The sequence below is a fragment of the Natrix helvetica genome, assembly GCF_964273705.1.
Source record: "Natrix helvetica genome assembly, chromosome: 10".
NCBI classification, from domain to species: domain Eukaryota; kingdom Metazoa; phylum Chordata; class Lepidosauria; order Squamata; family Natricidae; genus Natrix; species Natrix helvetica.
The window spans coordinates 19033102-19048671 of NC_138561.1; the positions used below are offsets into that span (position 1 = coordinate 19033102).

The 15570-nt window shown below is 41.6% G+C and overlaps 2 protein-coding genes across 7 annotated transcripts in view; one reads left to right on the plus strand and one right to left on the minus strand.

The window, feature by feature from the left end:
- RPGRIP1L (RPGRIP1 like) overlaps positions 1–13649 on the minus strand; it is a 59456-nt gene extending 45807 nt beyond the window's left edge. For 3 of the 4 annotated variants that reach the window (XM_081963598.1, XM_081963596.1, XM_081963597.1), the window contains exons 1-7: positions 13591–13649; positions 11717–11832; positions 10389–10533; positions 7656–7954; positions 5781–5865; positions 4357–4500; positions 1741–1846 (exon numbers count right to left, since the gene is read on the minus strand). In XM_081963598.1, coding sequence (XP_081819724.1) covers positions 1741–1846; positions 4357–4500; positions 5781–5865; positions 7656–7954; positions 10389–10533; positions 11717–11792 — 855 coding nt within the window. In that variant the 5' untranslated portion in view covers positions 11793–11832; positions 13591–13649. The remainder of the gene's footprint in view (positions 1–1740; positions 1847–4356; positions 4501–5780; positions 5866–7655; positions 7955–10388; positions 10534–11716; positions 11833–13590) is intronic. The other variant, XM_081963599.1, reaches the window with a different exon arrangement.
- A 329-nt stretch (positions 13650–13978) lies between these two features.
- The window catches only part of FTO (FTO alpha-ketoglutarate dependent dioxygenase), a 159518-nt gene continuing 157926 nt past the window's right edge, over positions 13979–15570 (plus strand). For all 3 annotated transcript variants that reach the window (XR_014176261.1, XM_081963475.1, XM_081963476.1), the window contains exon 1: positions 13979–14146. Coding sequence is in view for 2 of the 3 variants with exons in the window: in XM_081963475.1 (XP_081819601.1) it covers positions 14105–14146 (42 nt within the window). In the remaining variant the exon portion in view is untranslated. The remainder of the gene's footprint in view (positions 14147–15570) is intronic.

Sequence of the window (15570 nt, forward strand, 5' to 3'; positions counted from 1 at the left end):
TCAGTCCTAGAGGAGATCAACCCTGACTGCTCTTTAGAAGGCCAGATCCTGAAGAGGAAACTCAAGTACTTTGGCCACCTGATGAGAAGGAAGGACTCCCTGGAGAAGAGCCTCATGCTGGGAACGATGGAGGGCAAAAAAGAAGGGGACGGCAGAGGTGGCTGGATGGAGTCACCAAAGAAGTCGGCATGAGTTTCAATGGACTCCAGAGGATGGTAGAGGACAGGAAGACCTGGAGGAATATTTTTCCATGGAGTTTTGATGGGTTGGACATGACTTTGCAACTAATAACATCAACAAAGTTTTGCTCAATGTTTTATACTTAGACTAAGAGAAGATGCCACCTCCATTCTGTTTATGTATGGGTCCCTTCTTAATCTAGTTTTTTTGTTATTTTTTTAAGGTTTGAATCCTGAACGCTGAATGTTTTTAAATGGTTTTAGCGTTCTTGTTGTTTTATACTGTGTTTTTAGGATGCTGTAAGCTGCTCTGAGTTGATTGACAGTCAGATGGGTGGCATTTAAATAGAATAAAAAAAGCATCACCACCAGATGGATTCGTAACTGGCTGACCCACCGCACTCAACATGTAGTCCTCAATGGAACTGCATCTTCATGGAGGGAAGTATGCAGTGGAGTATCCCAAGGCTCTGTTTTGGGCCCAGTACTCTTCAACATCTTCATCAATGATTTGGATGAGGGAATAAATGGGGAACTCATCAAATTTGCAGATGACACCAAGCTGGCAAGAATAGCCAACACTCCAAAAGACAGGCTTAAGCTACAGAAGGACAAACGTGAACATTGGGCACTATCTAATAAAATGAAATTCAATGGTGAAAAGAGTAAGGTTCTACATTTAGGCAAGAAAAACAAAATGCACAGGTACTGTATAGGTGGTACCTTCCTCAATAGTAGTAACTGTGAGAGGGATCTTGGAGGCCTAGTGGACAACCATTTAAATAGGAGCCAACGGTGTGCAGCAGCTGCCAAAAAAGCTAACACAGTTCTAGGCTGCATCAACAGAGGGATGGAATCAAGATCACGTGAAGGGTTAATACCACTTTATAAGGCCTTGGTAAGGCCACACTTGCATTCAGTTTTGGTCGCCACAATGTAGAAAAGATGTGGAGACTCTGGAAAGAGTGCAGAGAAGAGCAACAAAGAGGATTAGGGGACTGGAGACTAAAACATATGAAGAACGGTTGCAGGAACTGGGTATGTCTAGTTTAATGAAAAGAAGGACTAGGGAAGACATGACAGCAGTCTTCCAATATCTCAGGGGCTGCCACAAAGAAGAGGGAGTCAAGCTATTCTCCAAAGCACCTGAGGGTAGGACAAGAAGCAATGGGTGGAAACTAATCAAGGAGAGAAGCAACTTAGAACTGAGGAGAAATTTCCTGACAGTTAGAACAATTAATCAGTGTAAGGCTTAAGGTTGACTCAGCCTTCCATCCTTCCGAGGTAGCAAAATGAGGACCCAGATTGTTGGGGACAAGAGACTGTAAAACCGCTTAGAGGGGGCTGTAAAGCACTGTGAAGCGATATATAAGTCTAAGTGTTATAGTGCTATTGCTATTAACCCCATTTTTGTTATGGTTATTTGCTACCGCTGAATTGAGGAGGATTAAGAAAAAAGCTATAAAACATTTCCGGGTGTTTACGGAGATGACCAGCCTGTGCTTGAGGGTGGGGGATCAGATTTCTGGATCTGGATGAGAAATTTCAAGGATTTACACACCTCCTGAAGTTGAAGCAATTTTTCTTCCACCGTTGCAAATTCGCTGGTTTTCTCCATCAGCTGTTTGTGGAGCTTGATCATCTCTACATTGTCTCGAATGCTGAGCCTCCAAAAAGCAATTTTGTGTTTTTTTCCCCCAAAAAGAGAAAATGATGGTCAGATTTATTTATTTTTTTGACTAAAGCAACCAATGCATGCAAATTTGATCTTGGAATCTTTAACCTTGAAAACAATTTCTTTGTAGCTTCTTAATTCCTAATGCAGTCAGGGGATAGAATTTAGCTGGCCAAAAGTCTTTTTTTTCCCTTTCTTTAAGTAAACATTACAGATAGTTAAATCAATCCACGCTTCAGTGGAAGAGGGCTGAACAATGCTGATTAATGAGACATAATGCTTCATGCCATAGCAGTGCGGTAAATGTAATAGTTAAAGGAATAAATTGATATTTATAATAGTTGATAGTTTTGCTATCAAGCAGCTTCCAAGCTTGTGCTGTTGGATAATTACTTTTTTACTGATTTTTTTTTTCTCCCTGGAACTTATTTCCTTTCTCAACTCAACTATTTCCAAGGCCTGTGATTTAACATGTTCCATAGACAATACTTTGAGACCGGAATTAAAATAAGCTGCATTTTAGCGAGAATAACGCTCGCACAAAGTTGGAAAAGTGACACCATGCCGACAGACTTTTTGATAATCCAAAAGATTTTTGATTGCGCAGAGATGGATAAACTCACATTGGAGTTAAGGGACAAGGAAGACTCAGAATATTATTCAGTTTGAGAAAACTGGCATCAATGGCTAAATAAGAGGAACATAAAATGTATAGCTTAAAAACATAGATGTATAGATACAGGAATAATTAAAAATGTATAAAAATGTATTTGAATAACAAAAGGTTATGTTAGTACTGTCAAAAAGGATTGTAACTTATACAAAACTATTTTAAAGCTTTTTGTATTTTAAAGTTTTTAATTTTCAATAAAGGTTTATTTAATGTAAAAAAATAAATAAAAAAAATAAGATAAGCTGCATTTTAACACTGACCAGTGTGGGCGAAATTCTATAGGGCTAAGGTGCTGTTATACATTTCCCTTGGTGAGATTCAATAACAAATTCATAATTTTATCTTGTGAAAAGTTAAATATAGATAAGAGATCAGAAACGTAACCTTTGATCTCATTGTTATTCTATCTGCATGGGTGCATCAAGCCAAGACCATTTTTCAAAAGGAAACTCCTTAAAGGAGTTTAAAGCTTAAGTGCTAATATCAAATAAAGCAAAAAAGATAAACAGAATTTCACATCTTGAAATACGCTATTTCTCCCCCAATACTTATCTGCTGAAGACAGAGTGGAAAAAAATTGTTCCACTGCTGGAAACAGAAATTAAGACTACAAAGCTTATACATCTGTAAACCAGCTGAAAACTTAAAACTATATCTCTATATATTCATTCTACTTTACACACACACACAAACACACAAAGTGGGAGGGAGAGATATAGTTTTAAGTCTCTTGTAATCTTCCAATAAATTGTGTACAGTAAGTTGGGACGGCATCTTTGCCTGACTCTAAGTGCAAAAATTAACATCATGTTATGTTTTTATTACAGTTATCATGCTTTTCACATTAAACAACTTGTCTGCCTTTAGAGACTCTCTAACAAGTCCTCCTTTTTATTTTAAAATAAAAAGGAGGGGGTTTATTTTTGAAAAAAAAGGTGTCGGTGTCCTGCAGATGTTACTCTAATAACTCTTAAAGACTAAGATTTTCTAGATTGTTCCCTGGTGTGGAGGATGGAGGGTCTGTTGGCCAGGTCCAGATAAGGCAGGAAACTATTGTTCATTTCCAAGCCCCATAGAAAATGGCAACAATGGCCTTCATTGCTGGTTATCTTTTTCAAGAAAAATTGCACCTAATTTCTGCTTTGTTGGATCGTTGCCACGAGACCAATTCTCCATTGTTGTCGTTTTATACCGAGGCATATATTGTTTCACAACTGTATTTGTTTTACATTTTACATTTCTGTTACACCGATATCTCCCCAATGCTGGGAGTCTTTTTCACATGTAATGTCAGCCATCATGTTGTTTTATTTTGAATTCCCATGAAAGGCTTAGCGCTAATGAGAACCGAGCTCCAAATATCATGTTTAAAGAAAGAAAGATATGTCGAGTTATTTCCGAGTACAGCTAGTCCTCGACTTACAACAGTTCATTTAGTGACTGTTCTAAGTGGCATTGAAAAAAGTGATTTATGATCGTTTTTCAGAGTTACATTTGTAGGGTCCCCGTGATCGTGTGATCAAAATTCATGTGCTTGACAACTGGTTCGTACTTATGACCGTTGCTGTGTCCGGGGTCATGGGATCCCTTTTTGCGACCTTTTGACATGCAAAGTCAGTGGGGGGAACCAGATTCCCTTAACAACTGTGATACTAACTTGATCCCTGTAGTGATTCACTTAGCAACCGTGGCACGAAAGGTCTTAAAATGAGGCAAAACCCACTGTTTCGCTTTAGCTACGGAAATGTTGGGTTCCACTGTGGTCGTAAGTCGAGGACTACCTGCATTCAAGTCTAATTTAATCCCACGATCTTTCTGCTTCGTCCTACCGTTGGCCTGTGGCTTGCTGCTCTTTCAGTTGAAGGAGGGCGGCTTCAAACTCGTCTTCTCTTTTCTTGTTCTCACTTCTGAGCATTTCGATCGCCAGTAACAACTCTTGATTCTGTCCCCGCAGGGATTCCAGCTCATTCTCTCTGCAAGGTCAACCAAGAAACATTTTCCCGATGAAAAAGCAGAAAAATATAAAACTTTTAAAAAAGAGAGACAGAATGCAGGAGGAAAGCTACGTGTTTACATGGGGATAAGATGCAGTGGTGGGATTCAAATAATTTAACAACCAGTTCTCTGCCCTAATGACCGGCTGGGTGGGCGTGGCCATGGTGGGCGTGGCCAGGGTGTGTGACAGACAGCACTTGGTCTCCTGCACCTCCCTGGGAGCAAAAATGGGCCACAGGGGAGGGGCACATCACATCCCCCCAACACCCCGTTTTGGGCTTAGTAGGCCTCCCTGCAGCCTCCTGGGAGCAAAAACGGCCCACGCGGGGACTCCTGGAGGGAGGGGTGGGGCCAGCCAGGAATGTAACAACCGGTTCGGCCGAAGTGATGTGAACTGGCTGAATCCCACCACTGGATACAAGTGGATCAGTGGCTTATTCTTGTCAAAGAGCAGAATTTCTTCTAAAGAGGTGATTTGGAAGAAGTGGACAATTTCAGCAAGGTGGGTAACGGATTTGCTCATTCACTGAGCTAAAGTAAATTTAAAATAATACTTGAAGAAACAATATTCCCACCCACCCCCCAAAAAAAATATTGTTATTTTTTTATATTTTTATCAACGTCTCACCTTTGTCGTTTCCAAAACTGCCATAACTAGGAAAAAAAGCCCCTGGAATGTATAAACCATGTCGCTACATTTCATGGGCTTGATCCAGAGTTGTATTAAGAAAAGATATCTAAACTACCTTCTGTTCTGAATTACAATTATAACTGTTGATCACTACAATCAATAGCAATTAGTTGCTATTCACTGTTTTTTTTTGTAAGTGTAATCACCAATTCTCCCCCCCCCCCAAAAAAAAGCCAAAGGTTAATTGGGGAGATAGAGAGATTGAGATGGGCAGAGAAGCAGAGAATAACCTCGTCATTTTGACTTTTGGAAAATGTACCAACCATACCCAACGAGGCAGCCATTTTACAAACGGTCAAACCAAGCCTAACCGCCATTTTTATTTTGGGGGAAAGTCCTCACAAAGGGCTCCAAAATCCCAATGTGTCTACTGAACCTCCGACATTTCGAGCGTCTGGAAAAATTCAATGTCAACCTTTTATAGGAGAACCAAACAAAACTGAACAGGACTTGCCCGGTGTAATTTTTTTTAAACTTTTTTTGAGACGCTTAACAGGTTGATCAGAGGAGGAAGAGAAGAAGAAGATGGAGGAAGAATTCAAAAAAAAAGAAGAAAGAAAGCCATACAAGTTTTTGATCTCTGATCTTGCTTCTTGAAGTAAATTGTGTCTGTACTTGGGAGGCAATTCTTCTACGTTCTGCAGCCTCATCCCTGGTAGGAAAGGTGAGGTGGATGGAAGGAAGGAAACACAAAAAGAGAAGCAAGTTTGTTGACTTAGAAGTCCATCCAAGATATACAAAAGTAATGGCTTCATCATCCATGAAGCAAGAAAGGTGCTGCAAAGTTTAAGAGGATGACGGGTGTCCTTACGGTTCTCGTGTTCGTATCCAAGCGTCTTACTTCATGAATGCATAAAGTCTTGGTCGTGGTGACCAAGACTTTATGCATTCATGAAGTAAGAGGCTTGGATACGAACACGAGAACCGTAAGGACACCCGTCATCCTCTTAAACTTTGCAGCACCGTTCTTGCTTCATCCAAACCATAATGCTTGGTGGATGTTCAGGAGGGCACCTTCTTACCTACACACGATAGGGCACCTTGACCACAGAGAATGAAATCTTACATTGAGAAGTTTGATGTTGATTCAGATCTAGGATCTCTGCTCCAGATCAGCCCCCATGCTATGGATGGGTGGGTGGGTGATGGATGGAAGGACAGATGGTCAGACAGATGGATGCCATCAGACAGACAGATACCATCAAGTTTTTATCAACTCTTGATCTATCCCTAACCTGTTTTTTCAGGTCTTCCAACAGTGCCCCATCGCTACTGTCACTGAGTCCCTCCCACCATGATGGTCCTCATTTTTCCCCCTTCCACCATTCCCAGCATTAGAGCCTTCTCTGGAGAGCCAGGTCTTTGTGTAATACATCCGAAGTAAGCTAATTTAAAACCGGGGGGTTGGACTAGATGACCTACAAGGTCCCTTCCAACTCTGTTAATCTGTAAGATTGTATACGGTAGGTACAAGAGAGTTTGGAACTGAACATTAAGCCCACTACAGCAAATGCCAAATTCCTGGAGGCCTAGGAGCATTTAAGAAATGTAGATAGACCTCAGCTTACAACTGTTCAGTTAGTGACCTGTTCAAAGTTACAACGGCACTGAAAAAAGGTGACTTATGACTATTTTTCACACTTGCAACCGTCCCAAAGGTGCTTTTTTCAAGAGGCAACTGGACTTTCTTGTTTTTTTTTTTCTTTTGAAGACGTTTCACTTCTCATCCAAGAATCTTCTTCAGTTCTGACTGTCAGAGCTGAAGATGCTTCTTGGATGAAAAGCGAAAGGTCTTCAAAAGAAAAAAAACCAGAAAGTCCAGTTGCCTCTTGAAAAAAGCACCTTTGGGACAACCCTGACCTGGAGGGACTGAGACTCTCTACAGACACACAACTGTTGAAGCATCTCGATGGTCTTATGATCAAAATTCAGATGTTTGGCAACCAAATTTATATTTATAATAGTTACACTGTCCCAGGGTCGTGTCATCAAGTCAACAGGGCAGCCAGATTCACTCAAGTGTTCCTAACTTAACACTGGTGGTCATTCACTTAAGGACTGGGGCAAAAAAGGTTGTACAATGAGACAAAAATCACCCAACTAATGTCTCACTTAACAACAGAAATCTGGGGTTCGATGATAGTCATAACCCAAGGACTACCTGTAGTAGATAGTAATGGTATATAGGTTGCCTTTCGAAAGAGGAAAGGAAAACCCGAAGACCACTTTAAAAATGATAAAAAATGGAAGGAATTCAATCAACCCAGATTCATAGTATTAAATAAACTGAAATCCCTCTGATTTATGTCGGCTCTGCGGGTGTGCTTAGCGTAGACCAATTGTCCCAAAGAATCACCACGAAACTATTTCTTGGGCATCTAAGACACAGTTTTAACCTCTCACCTATCTGAAACGTAGACCGTTAAGAGCTCAATCCAATACCTTTCTTGGTGGCCTCGTGGGTCCTCAAACCTTCCGTCGCCCTCTTGAGTCCCGTGTTAACCCGTGCCTGGACGTAATTGTAGGGCGTGTGTCTTTGGCCTTGAAGCTGAAGTTGCTGTTTGGTAGAAATCAGCCGGTTGCGTATCATTTCGTTCTGTTTTTCTAAGTCCCGGACTTTCTCCTGAAGTTGTTCGATCACTTCCTCCATCTCCACATCCTGACCCAGCCGCCTGGGGACGCCCCCGATCTGCTCGGCTTTCTTCTTGTCATTAATGAGACGTATTAATTTGGTGGCCATTCTGGAGGAAACAAGTCAGATGTATCCAACGGGAGAGAGAAGGAAGGGGGGGGGGGGGAATCAGCATGAAAAAGCACTTTGTTGAAAGGAACATAATCACTGTGAAGACTTCGGCTGGCAGAACCTGAGTAATAAATTTCAGGTTTCGATAGAACTATGAGGGCCTGCGAAAGAGGCCTTTGATGATAATTGGAACCACCGGCCAGCAATCTGCTTTATAGCACTGACAAATAATAGTTTCCTAAGGCTTATCACTGAAAGTTGATGTGGGAAGGGACACATATTTGCTCCATATGCTGCTCAAATTTGGAACGGATGACCTTCCTAAGAAACTCTGGTGTTGTGAAAGATTCGGGATGTGGTGAGGCCAGGCACAAAGGCCACAGTTCCATATGATATTATACTACTCCGTATATGCTTGCAATATGTAACACATTGCGCTGATGTCTTGTTTCCATGCAAGGACAGGGAAACAAAACCTGTGTGATTTCTACCAAATAAAAAATAAAAATGAGTAGGTGCAGCAGGCCAGCTTTTAATCATCCTCTGTGCCTTGCTGCGTCTTATCCTTAGCAAATAATGAATAGAATAGAATTTAGAATAGAATAGAATTTAGAATAGAATAAAATAGAATAGAGTAATAAATAGAATAGAATTTAGAATAGAATAGAATAAAATAGAATAGAGTAATAAATAGAATAGAATTTAGAGCAGAATAGAATAGAATTTAGAATAGAATTTAGAATAGAATATAAGAAAATAGAATAGAGTAATAAATAGAAAGAATTTAGAATAGAATAGAATGGAATTTAGAAAAGAATTTAGAAGAGAAGAGAATAGAGAATAGAATAGAACACAATTCTTTATTGGCTAAATGTGATTGGACACAGAAGGAATTTGTTTCAGGAGAGGCTTAACAGCTCGTGGTTGGATAATAATTGGATGCAGGAGGAATGGTTTTCATCTAATTTTAAAAGGGTAAAAAATATATGGTTTTTTTTTTGCTTTGGGCATCTCCGGAGTTGTACCTTTGATTCCTCTGGAGTTTTGATAAACAGAGGGAAGCTACAACAAAAGACCAAGGAGCGTGGAAGGGTGATGTAATAGCCCCTAAAATCAGAAGATACTGGCAGCAGTGAAGGATTGGGTCGGGGAGAAGAACTTGGCAGGCTAAGAAATAAAAGGTGGCTTTGATGGAGGAGGGAAGTACAAAACTTTTACTACATTGGTCGCACATCTCTTAAACGGCTGGATCTACTTTGAAGGAAGACACTTGATTTCTTTTCCTTTTTCTTTGTGGAAAACCCAGACGGGAGCCTGAAAATAGAGGCACACTTCATCTATTTAAGGATTCTCCCCCCACCCCTTTGTTTTTTATTAAACTCCTATTTTTTTCTCTAACCAAGAAAAGAACAAAAAACATGCGGGAGGAGGGTATGGTGTTCACCCTTGGAGATGAACACAGAAATGATTTGCTGTAGTGAACAAAGAAGCTTAAATTCTCCTGAAGTTGAGTAAGATCTTTAAAAAATATAAGTTTTTCTTTCTTTTTTAAAAAGAGAGTTTTTAAAAAATGCATAAAGGAACCCAGCTTAATTCCTTAATTTATTATCCCACGATAGGATACGCTCTTCAAGTACAGAAGGTCCTCAGCTTACAACAGTCTGAGCCATTTTCCACACTTACGACCGTTGCAGCATCCCACGCTCAAGTGATAAAAATTGATATGCTTGGCAACTGACTAGTATTTACGACAGTTGCGTCTTTCCCGGGGTCATGCGATCCCCTTCGGCGACCTTCCGACAAGCCGAGTCGATGGGGAAGCCACATTCGCTTAACATCCGTCTGACTCACTTAACAATTGCAGTGCTTCACTTAAACGATGGCAAAAAAAAATCGCAAAATGGTGCAAAACTCACTGAACCCATGTCTCACTTAGCAACATGAATTCTGGGCTCAATTGTGGTCGTTAAGCCGAGGACTACCCATGTTTCATTTTACAAACAACATTTTAGGGAGTCAATAAGGAAGCCAGACCAATATTTTTGTAATCGCACAGCAACGGAAAAACGATGAGATTCCATCAGATGAGAATGTAATTAAGAAAATATTAGAATGCGCAGAAATTGATAGATTAACACTCACTATTAAGGACAAAGAAGAAACTGAATATATTTGGGGTGTATTTTATCAATGGCTAGACAACAGAAACAGACGTCAAAAAGGAGGAGACATAAAAAGAGGAAATAATAATGTGGAGAGTTGTTAAAGAAGATGCTAAGTATTATTGTTATTATATTATTATATCATCAATATTATTAATGAATACTACAACAAATATGTCTATTATGATTGTTTAAAAATAACTATACCCAGATCGCACACTGTTCAATGGAATATAAATAAATAAATATGAAAAAAAAAGGAAGCCAGACCTTTTAATCTTATCTTCTTGCTTACGGGCATGTTGTTTCAGCAAGATGTTCTCCTCTTGTAAGCGGAGGTATCGATCTTCAAGTTCCTCCCGGTGAATCCGTGAAACGATTTGCCGAGCCTTCACATTTTGGGCAGCTGATGGTTCTGCAAAAGGAGGAGGAGGAGGAGGAAGAAAGGATTTTTTGTTTTGTTTTTAGGTCTACTGTAAATTTTGCTAATGGCAGATTTGACTTCAGTTAACGTTTGTCAACTCCTCTGCAGTGGCCTTAGAGAAGGCTGAGCTCAGGGGTGAAATGGGTCGTTCTAACGCTTAGGACTTTATGAGATGCCAGTTCAGATTCCAGTTCAGGGTAGAAGTTAAGAGAGAATGTGGAAGGAAGGAAGGAAGGAAGGAAGGAAGGAAGGAAGGAAGGAAGGAAGGAAGGAAGGAAGGAAAATAAGAAAGAGAAAATAAAAGAAAGAAGGAAGGAAAGAAAGAAAAAAAGAAAAAGGAACAAGACAAGGAAAGGAAAGGAGGAAGGAAGGAAGAAAGAAGAGAAGAAAGAGAAAGGAAGGAAAGAAAGAAGGAAAATAAGAAAGAGAAAATAAAGAGAGAAGGAAGGAAGAAAGGAAGGAAGGAAAGAAAGAAAGACAGATAAAAGAGTCTGGGGCAAGAAAGTAAGATGAGTAAATTATGAGCACCTTCCTAGTTTAAGTGAAGATAAAGGGAAGGAGGAAGCACGTTCAGATATGCAAGTTTCTGTTCCTATAGCTTTGCAATACACCAAACACCAAATAGGTAACCTCAGGGACCCATACATCTCCTTAAGGTAAAGGTAAAGGCTTCCCCTGTCCAGTCGTGTTTGGTCTTAGGGCGAAACTCTCATCTCTGTTTCTTTGCCGAGGGAGCCAGCACTGTCCGAAGACATTTCCGTGGTCATATGGCCAGCGTGATTATATCCCGAGACGCACGGAATGCTGTTACTTTCCACTTACCAAAGTGATACCTACTTATCTACTTGCATTTGCAGGCTTCCAAACTGCTAGGTGGGCAGGAGCGGGAGCGAGGTACAGGAGCTCACCCCGTTGTGCGGCACTCGGGTCTTAAACCCGGGCTGCAGCTGACAAGCTCAGCGTCTGTATCCCCTGAGCCCTTGTGTCCACGTAATCCTCTGTGAGGATTCAAATCACTATGATTGTAGTCAAACTGGGAGGAGGCTAAAGCTTGCTCCATTCTGAACAAAATAAATGATGCTGTATGTACCCTCTGAGATAATTTAGCAGAAGAACCTTCCTACCATACAGAGACATTAAGGAGTTTATTCAATTTCTAACCAGGGCGACAAACCTGAATGTCCTCTGAGGTTTAGACCCACGTCTCTCACTGGGAGATCTTCCGATGTTTCATCAGCTTCAGCAGACATGGCTGAGGTTTAAACGGCACGGCACTGCAAATTTCCTGCTCTGTTTACAAAACAAATGACACAGAGAACAGAGCAAATTACATTCAGTGGCCAAAGGAGAATATCTGTAGCTAGGGTTGAAATGAGGGGGTCTTTCCTTGGTCTCCACGTTTTTCGGGAAGAACAAAAGGATGGGTGGGGATCTCTCCTTTGGGAGCCATGATGTGTCTGAATGGTCAAACAATTGGCAACTCCAAATCTCAACCAACAAATGCTCTGTCTGACACATTGGCAACAAAAATCAGAACACCAAATACAAGCTGGGTGGATACGACCTCGTAGACGACCCTCACTCTGTCGAGGACCTTGGAGTACTCATCTCAAATGATCTAAATGCCAGAGCTCACTGTAACAGCACTGCCAAAAAGGCATTAAGAGTTGTTAATCTGATTTTGCAGAGCTTCTTCTCCAGTAACATTGTATTGCAAATTAGGGGATACAAAACCTTCGCCATACCAATTCTCGAATACAGTTCGTCTGCCTGGAATCCACACTGTATATCGGACATTTTATACGATTGAGTGGGTCCAGAGGTATTTCATGAGAAAAGTCCTCCACTCCTCTGCTCACAATAGAATCCCTTACGTCACCAGACTTGAAATTTTGGGCACTTGGACAACATGGAGCTACTCCGCCTATGGTTTGACCTAAGCATAGTACACAAAATTATCTGCTACAATGTCCTACCTGTCAACGACTACTTCAGCTTCAACAGCAACTATACACGGGCAAACAATAGATACAAAGTCAAGGTAAACAGCTCCAAACTCGACTGCAGAAAATACGACTTCAGCAATAGAGTGGTCAGCGCGTGGAATGCTCTACCTGACTCCGTTGTTACATCCTCAAACCTTCACAGCTTCAACCTTAAACTGTCCACCGTGGACCTCACCCCATTCCTAAGAGGTCTGTAAAAGGGGGCGTGCATAAGCGCACCAGCATGCCTACTGTCCCTGTCCTACTGTCCCCACCTATTTGTACTCATTTCCTTTGTTCATGTCCATGTTTATACTTATACCTGCTATTTCGTACCTGTTTGACAAACTAAATAAAATAAAAATAAAATAAAATAAATCTTCCGGAGAAAGGAAGCCATAGCAGAAAAGGCTCTTCTCTTGGACCCTGCCAGCAGTTACAACCTTTCTGGCATCCCCATGATTGCGTGATCAAACTTCAGACGCTTGACAACTGATTCACATTTACGGCAGGTAGCCCTCGTCTTACCACAGTTCATTTAGTGACCGTTCAGAAGTTACAACGGCACTGAAAAACGTGACCGATGCCCGTTTTTCCACACTTACGCCTGTCGCAGCCTCCACCCCCATGATCACGTGATCAAAATTCAGGCGCTCGGCATCTGACTCGTATTGATGATGGTTGCAGGGGTCACGGGATCCACCTTTCGTGACTGTGGGGAAGCCAGATTCACTTAACGACGGGGTTACGAACGTACCGATTGCGTTAATTTCGAGCAAAATTTTAAAAAAAGTCCTCAGGCTCACTTCGCCAAGGTCTCACTTAGCAACAGAAATGTTGGGCTCCATTGTGGTCATAAGTCGAGGACTACCTGTTTGTACATAGGTAAATGTCATCTGCAGCATTTTATACACCTACCATCTCAGATGTGGCTCCCTTCTTTTTAATAATTCCGGATCTTTTCGAAAAATACATAAAGCGTCCATAGAGAGCCCTAATCAATCAATCAATCAATCAATCAACCAGTCAATCAATGAAATATATTCATAACAGAATGACCTACAGATGCTGTAGCCGATCTCTTTCCTCCGGGCCCGCCTGGCTTTCATCTCCCCCTCCTCCTCCTCCTCCTCCTCCTCCTCCTCCTCCTGCCCGGCTCACAGCAGCCTTCCTCCTCTTCCTCCTCCTCTTCCTCGCTGCGTCGCGTTCCCTCGTTAGCAACCGCCTCCGTTGCTACCCCAGACGTCACTTCCGCCCGAGGGTGCTCTTCCAAAGGAGACGTTTTCCCCCCACCTTCGCCACCCCGCCGCGCTGACTTCTGGGAGTTGTATTTCTCCGCAAGGGAACCCCTTCGCTTTCCCGCCCGCGGGAAGCAAACTACGCCCTTCTCGCGTTTCCGGGAATGGCAACCGCCGGCGGAAGCCGCGCAGGGCAGCTCGGGAGTTGTGGTTCCAGAGTCCCGAAAGGCTGATAAGCGCTGCCTTAGGAAGGCAAGGAGCGGACGTTTCTCCACTGTCTAAGGGGGGAAGCGAGTCGGGTTCTTTTCGCACGTGGGGAAGGAAGCTCGCCAGAGGAGCATGAGGAGGGCTCGAGCTGAAGAAAGGGAGAAGGAGGCGAAGGTAAAGCTTAGCCCAAAAGCAGCCCCGGCACACAGGTGCGGGCTCTGCAGGTGCGCTGGTCCCCCTCATCCCTCAAAGCCGAACTGATGCGCTGAGTTGATTCCCCCTCCTCCCGCAAACCAAGTGTGCAACTTCAGCGTGCAAATCTCGGCTTTGCACAAACTGATTGAGCAGAGAAATTTCCCATTAGAGAGAACCATTAACCAGTGGAACGACTTGCAACTAGAAGTTTCCACTTCTAGGTTCCACTTCTAGTGGCAAGTCCAGCGGAACGACTTGCCACTAGAAGGGGGCGTGCAGAAGTGCACCAGCGTGCCTAAGGTCCCTAACTGTCCCCATTTCCTGTGTTCTTATTCATATTTATTCTTATTCATGTTATCTTGTACGTGAGTGACAAACGAAATAAAATAAAATAAATAAAATAAATGAATAGAATTATAAAAATAAATAAAATAAAATATAAAATAAAATATAAAATAAGTAAAATAATAAAATAAAATATAAATAAATAAAATAAAATAATAAAATAATGAAATAAAATAATGAAATAAAATAAAATAATAAAATAATAGAAGTTGTGGGTGCTGCAACACAGGAGTTTTTTTCCGAAGAGATTGGACAACTGTTTGTGTGAAATGGGGCAGGTAGTCCCTAGACTTACAACAGTTCCTTTCATGACAGCAACCGCAATGAAAAAAGGGACTTAGGACCATTTTTCACACTTACGACCGTTGCAGCATCCCAAGGGTCACGTGGTTTACATTTCAGTGCTTACCAGCTGATTCACATTTATGACAGTTGCAGTATCCCGGAGTCCTGTAATCTCCTTTTGCGACCTTCCGGCCACCAATCTGCTTTATAGCACTGACAAATAATAGTTTCCGAAGGCTTATCACTGAAAGTTTAGTCAAGTGGGAAGGGACCCAAAGTCAATGGAAAAAATGAGATTCACGTAAACATGTTACTTAATTGATAATTGCAGTGATTCGCTTAACAACCGTGACAAGAAAGGTCATAAAAGGGAGGCAAAACACACTGAACGGCAACAAATGTTGGGCTCAAAATTGTGGGTCGTAAGTCAGGGACCACCTGTATCGTCGCTGAAAGAAACATTACTTTGTACTAAGAGATACAGTTAGTAAGACGGTTGTTAAGTGAATCTGGCTTCCCAATTGACTAGCAATAGCAATTCACTTAACAACCGTTACAAAAGGGGATCATGTAAAACACGGGACGCTCCCGCCGTCATAAATATGAGTCAGTTGCCAAGTGTTTGAATTTTGATCATGTGACCATGGTTATTAGTTACATTAGCTGTCTTGAGCTACGTATAAAATAAATACAGGCCAAGTAAGAATCAAATATCAAATAAATAAATAACATCAGTGATAAGAAAAAAACATCAACTCCTGAAGCAGTTGAGG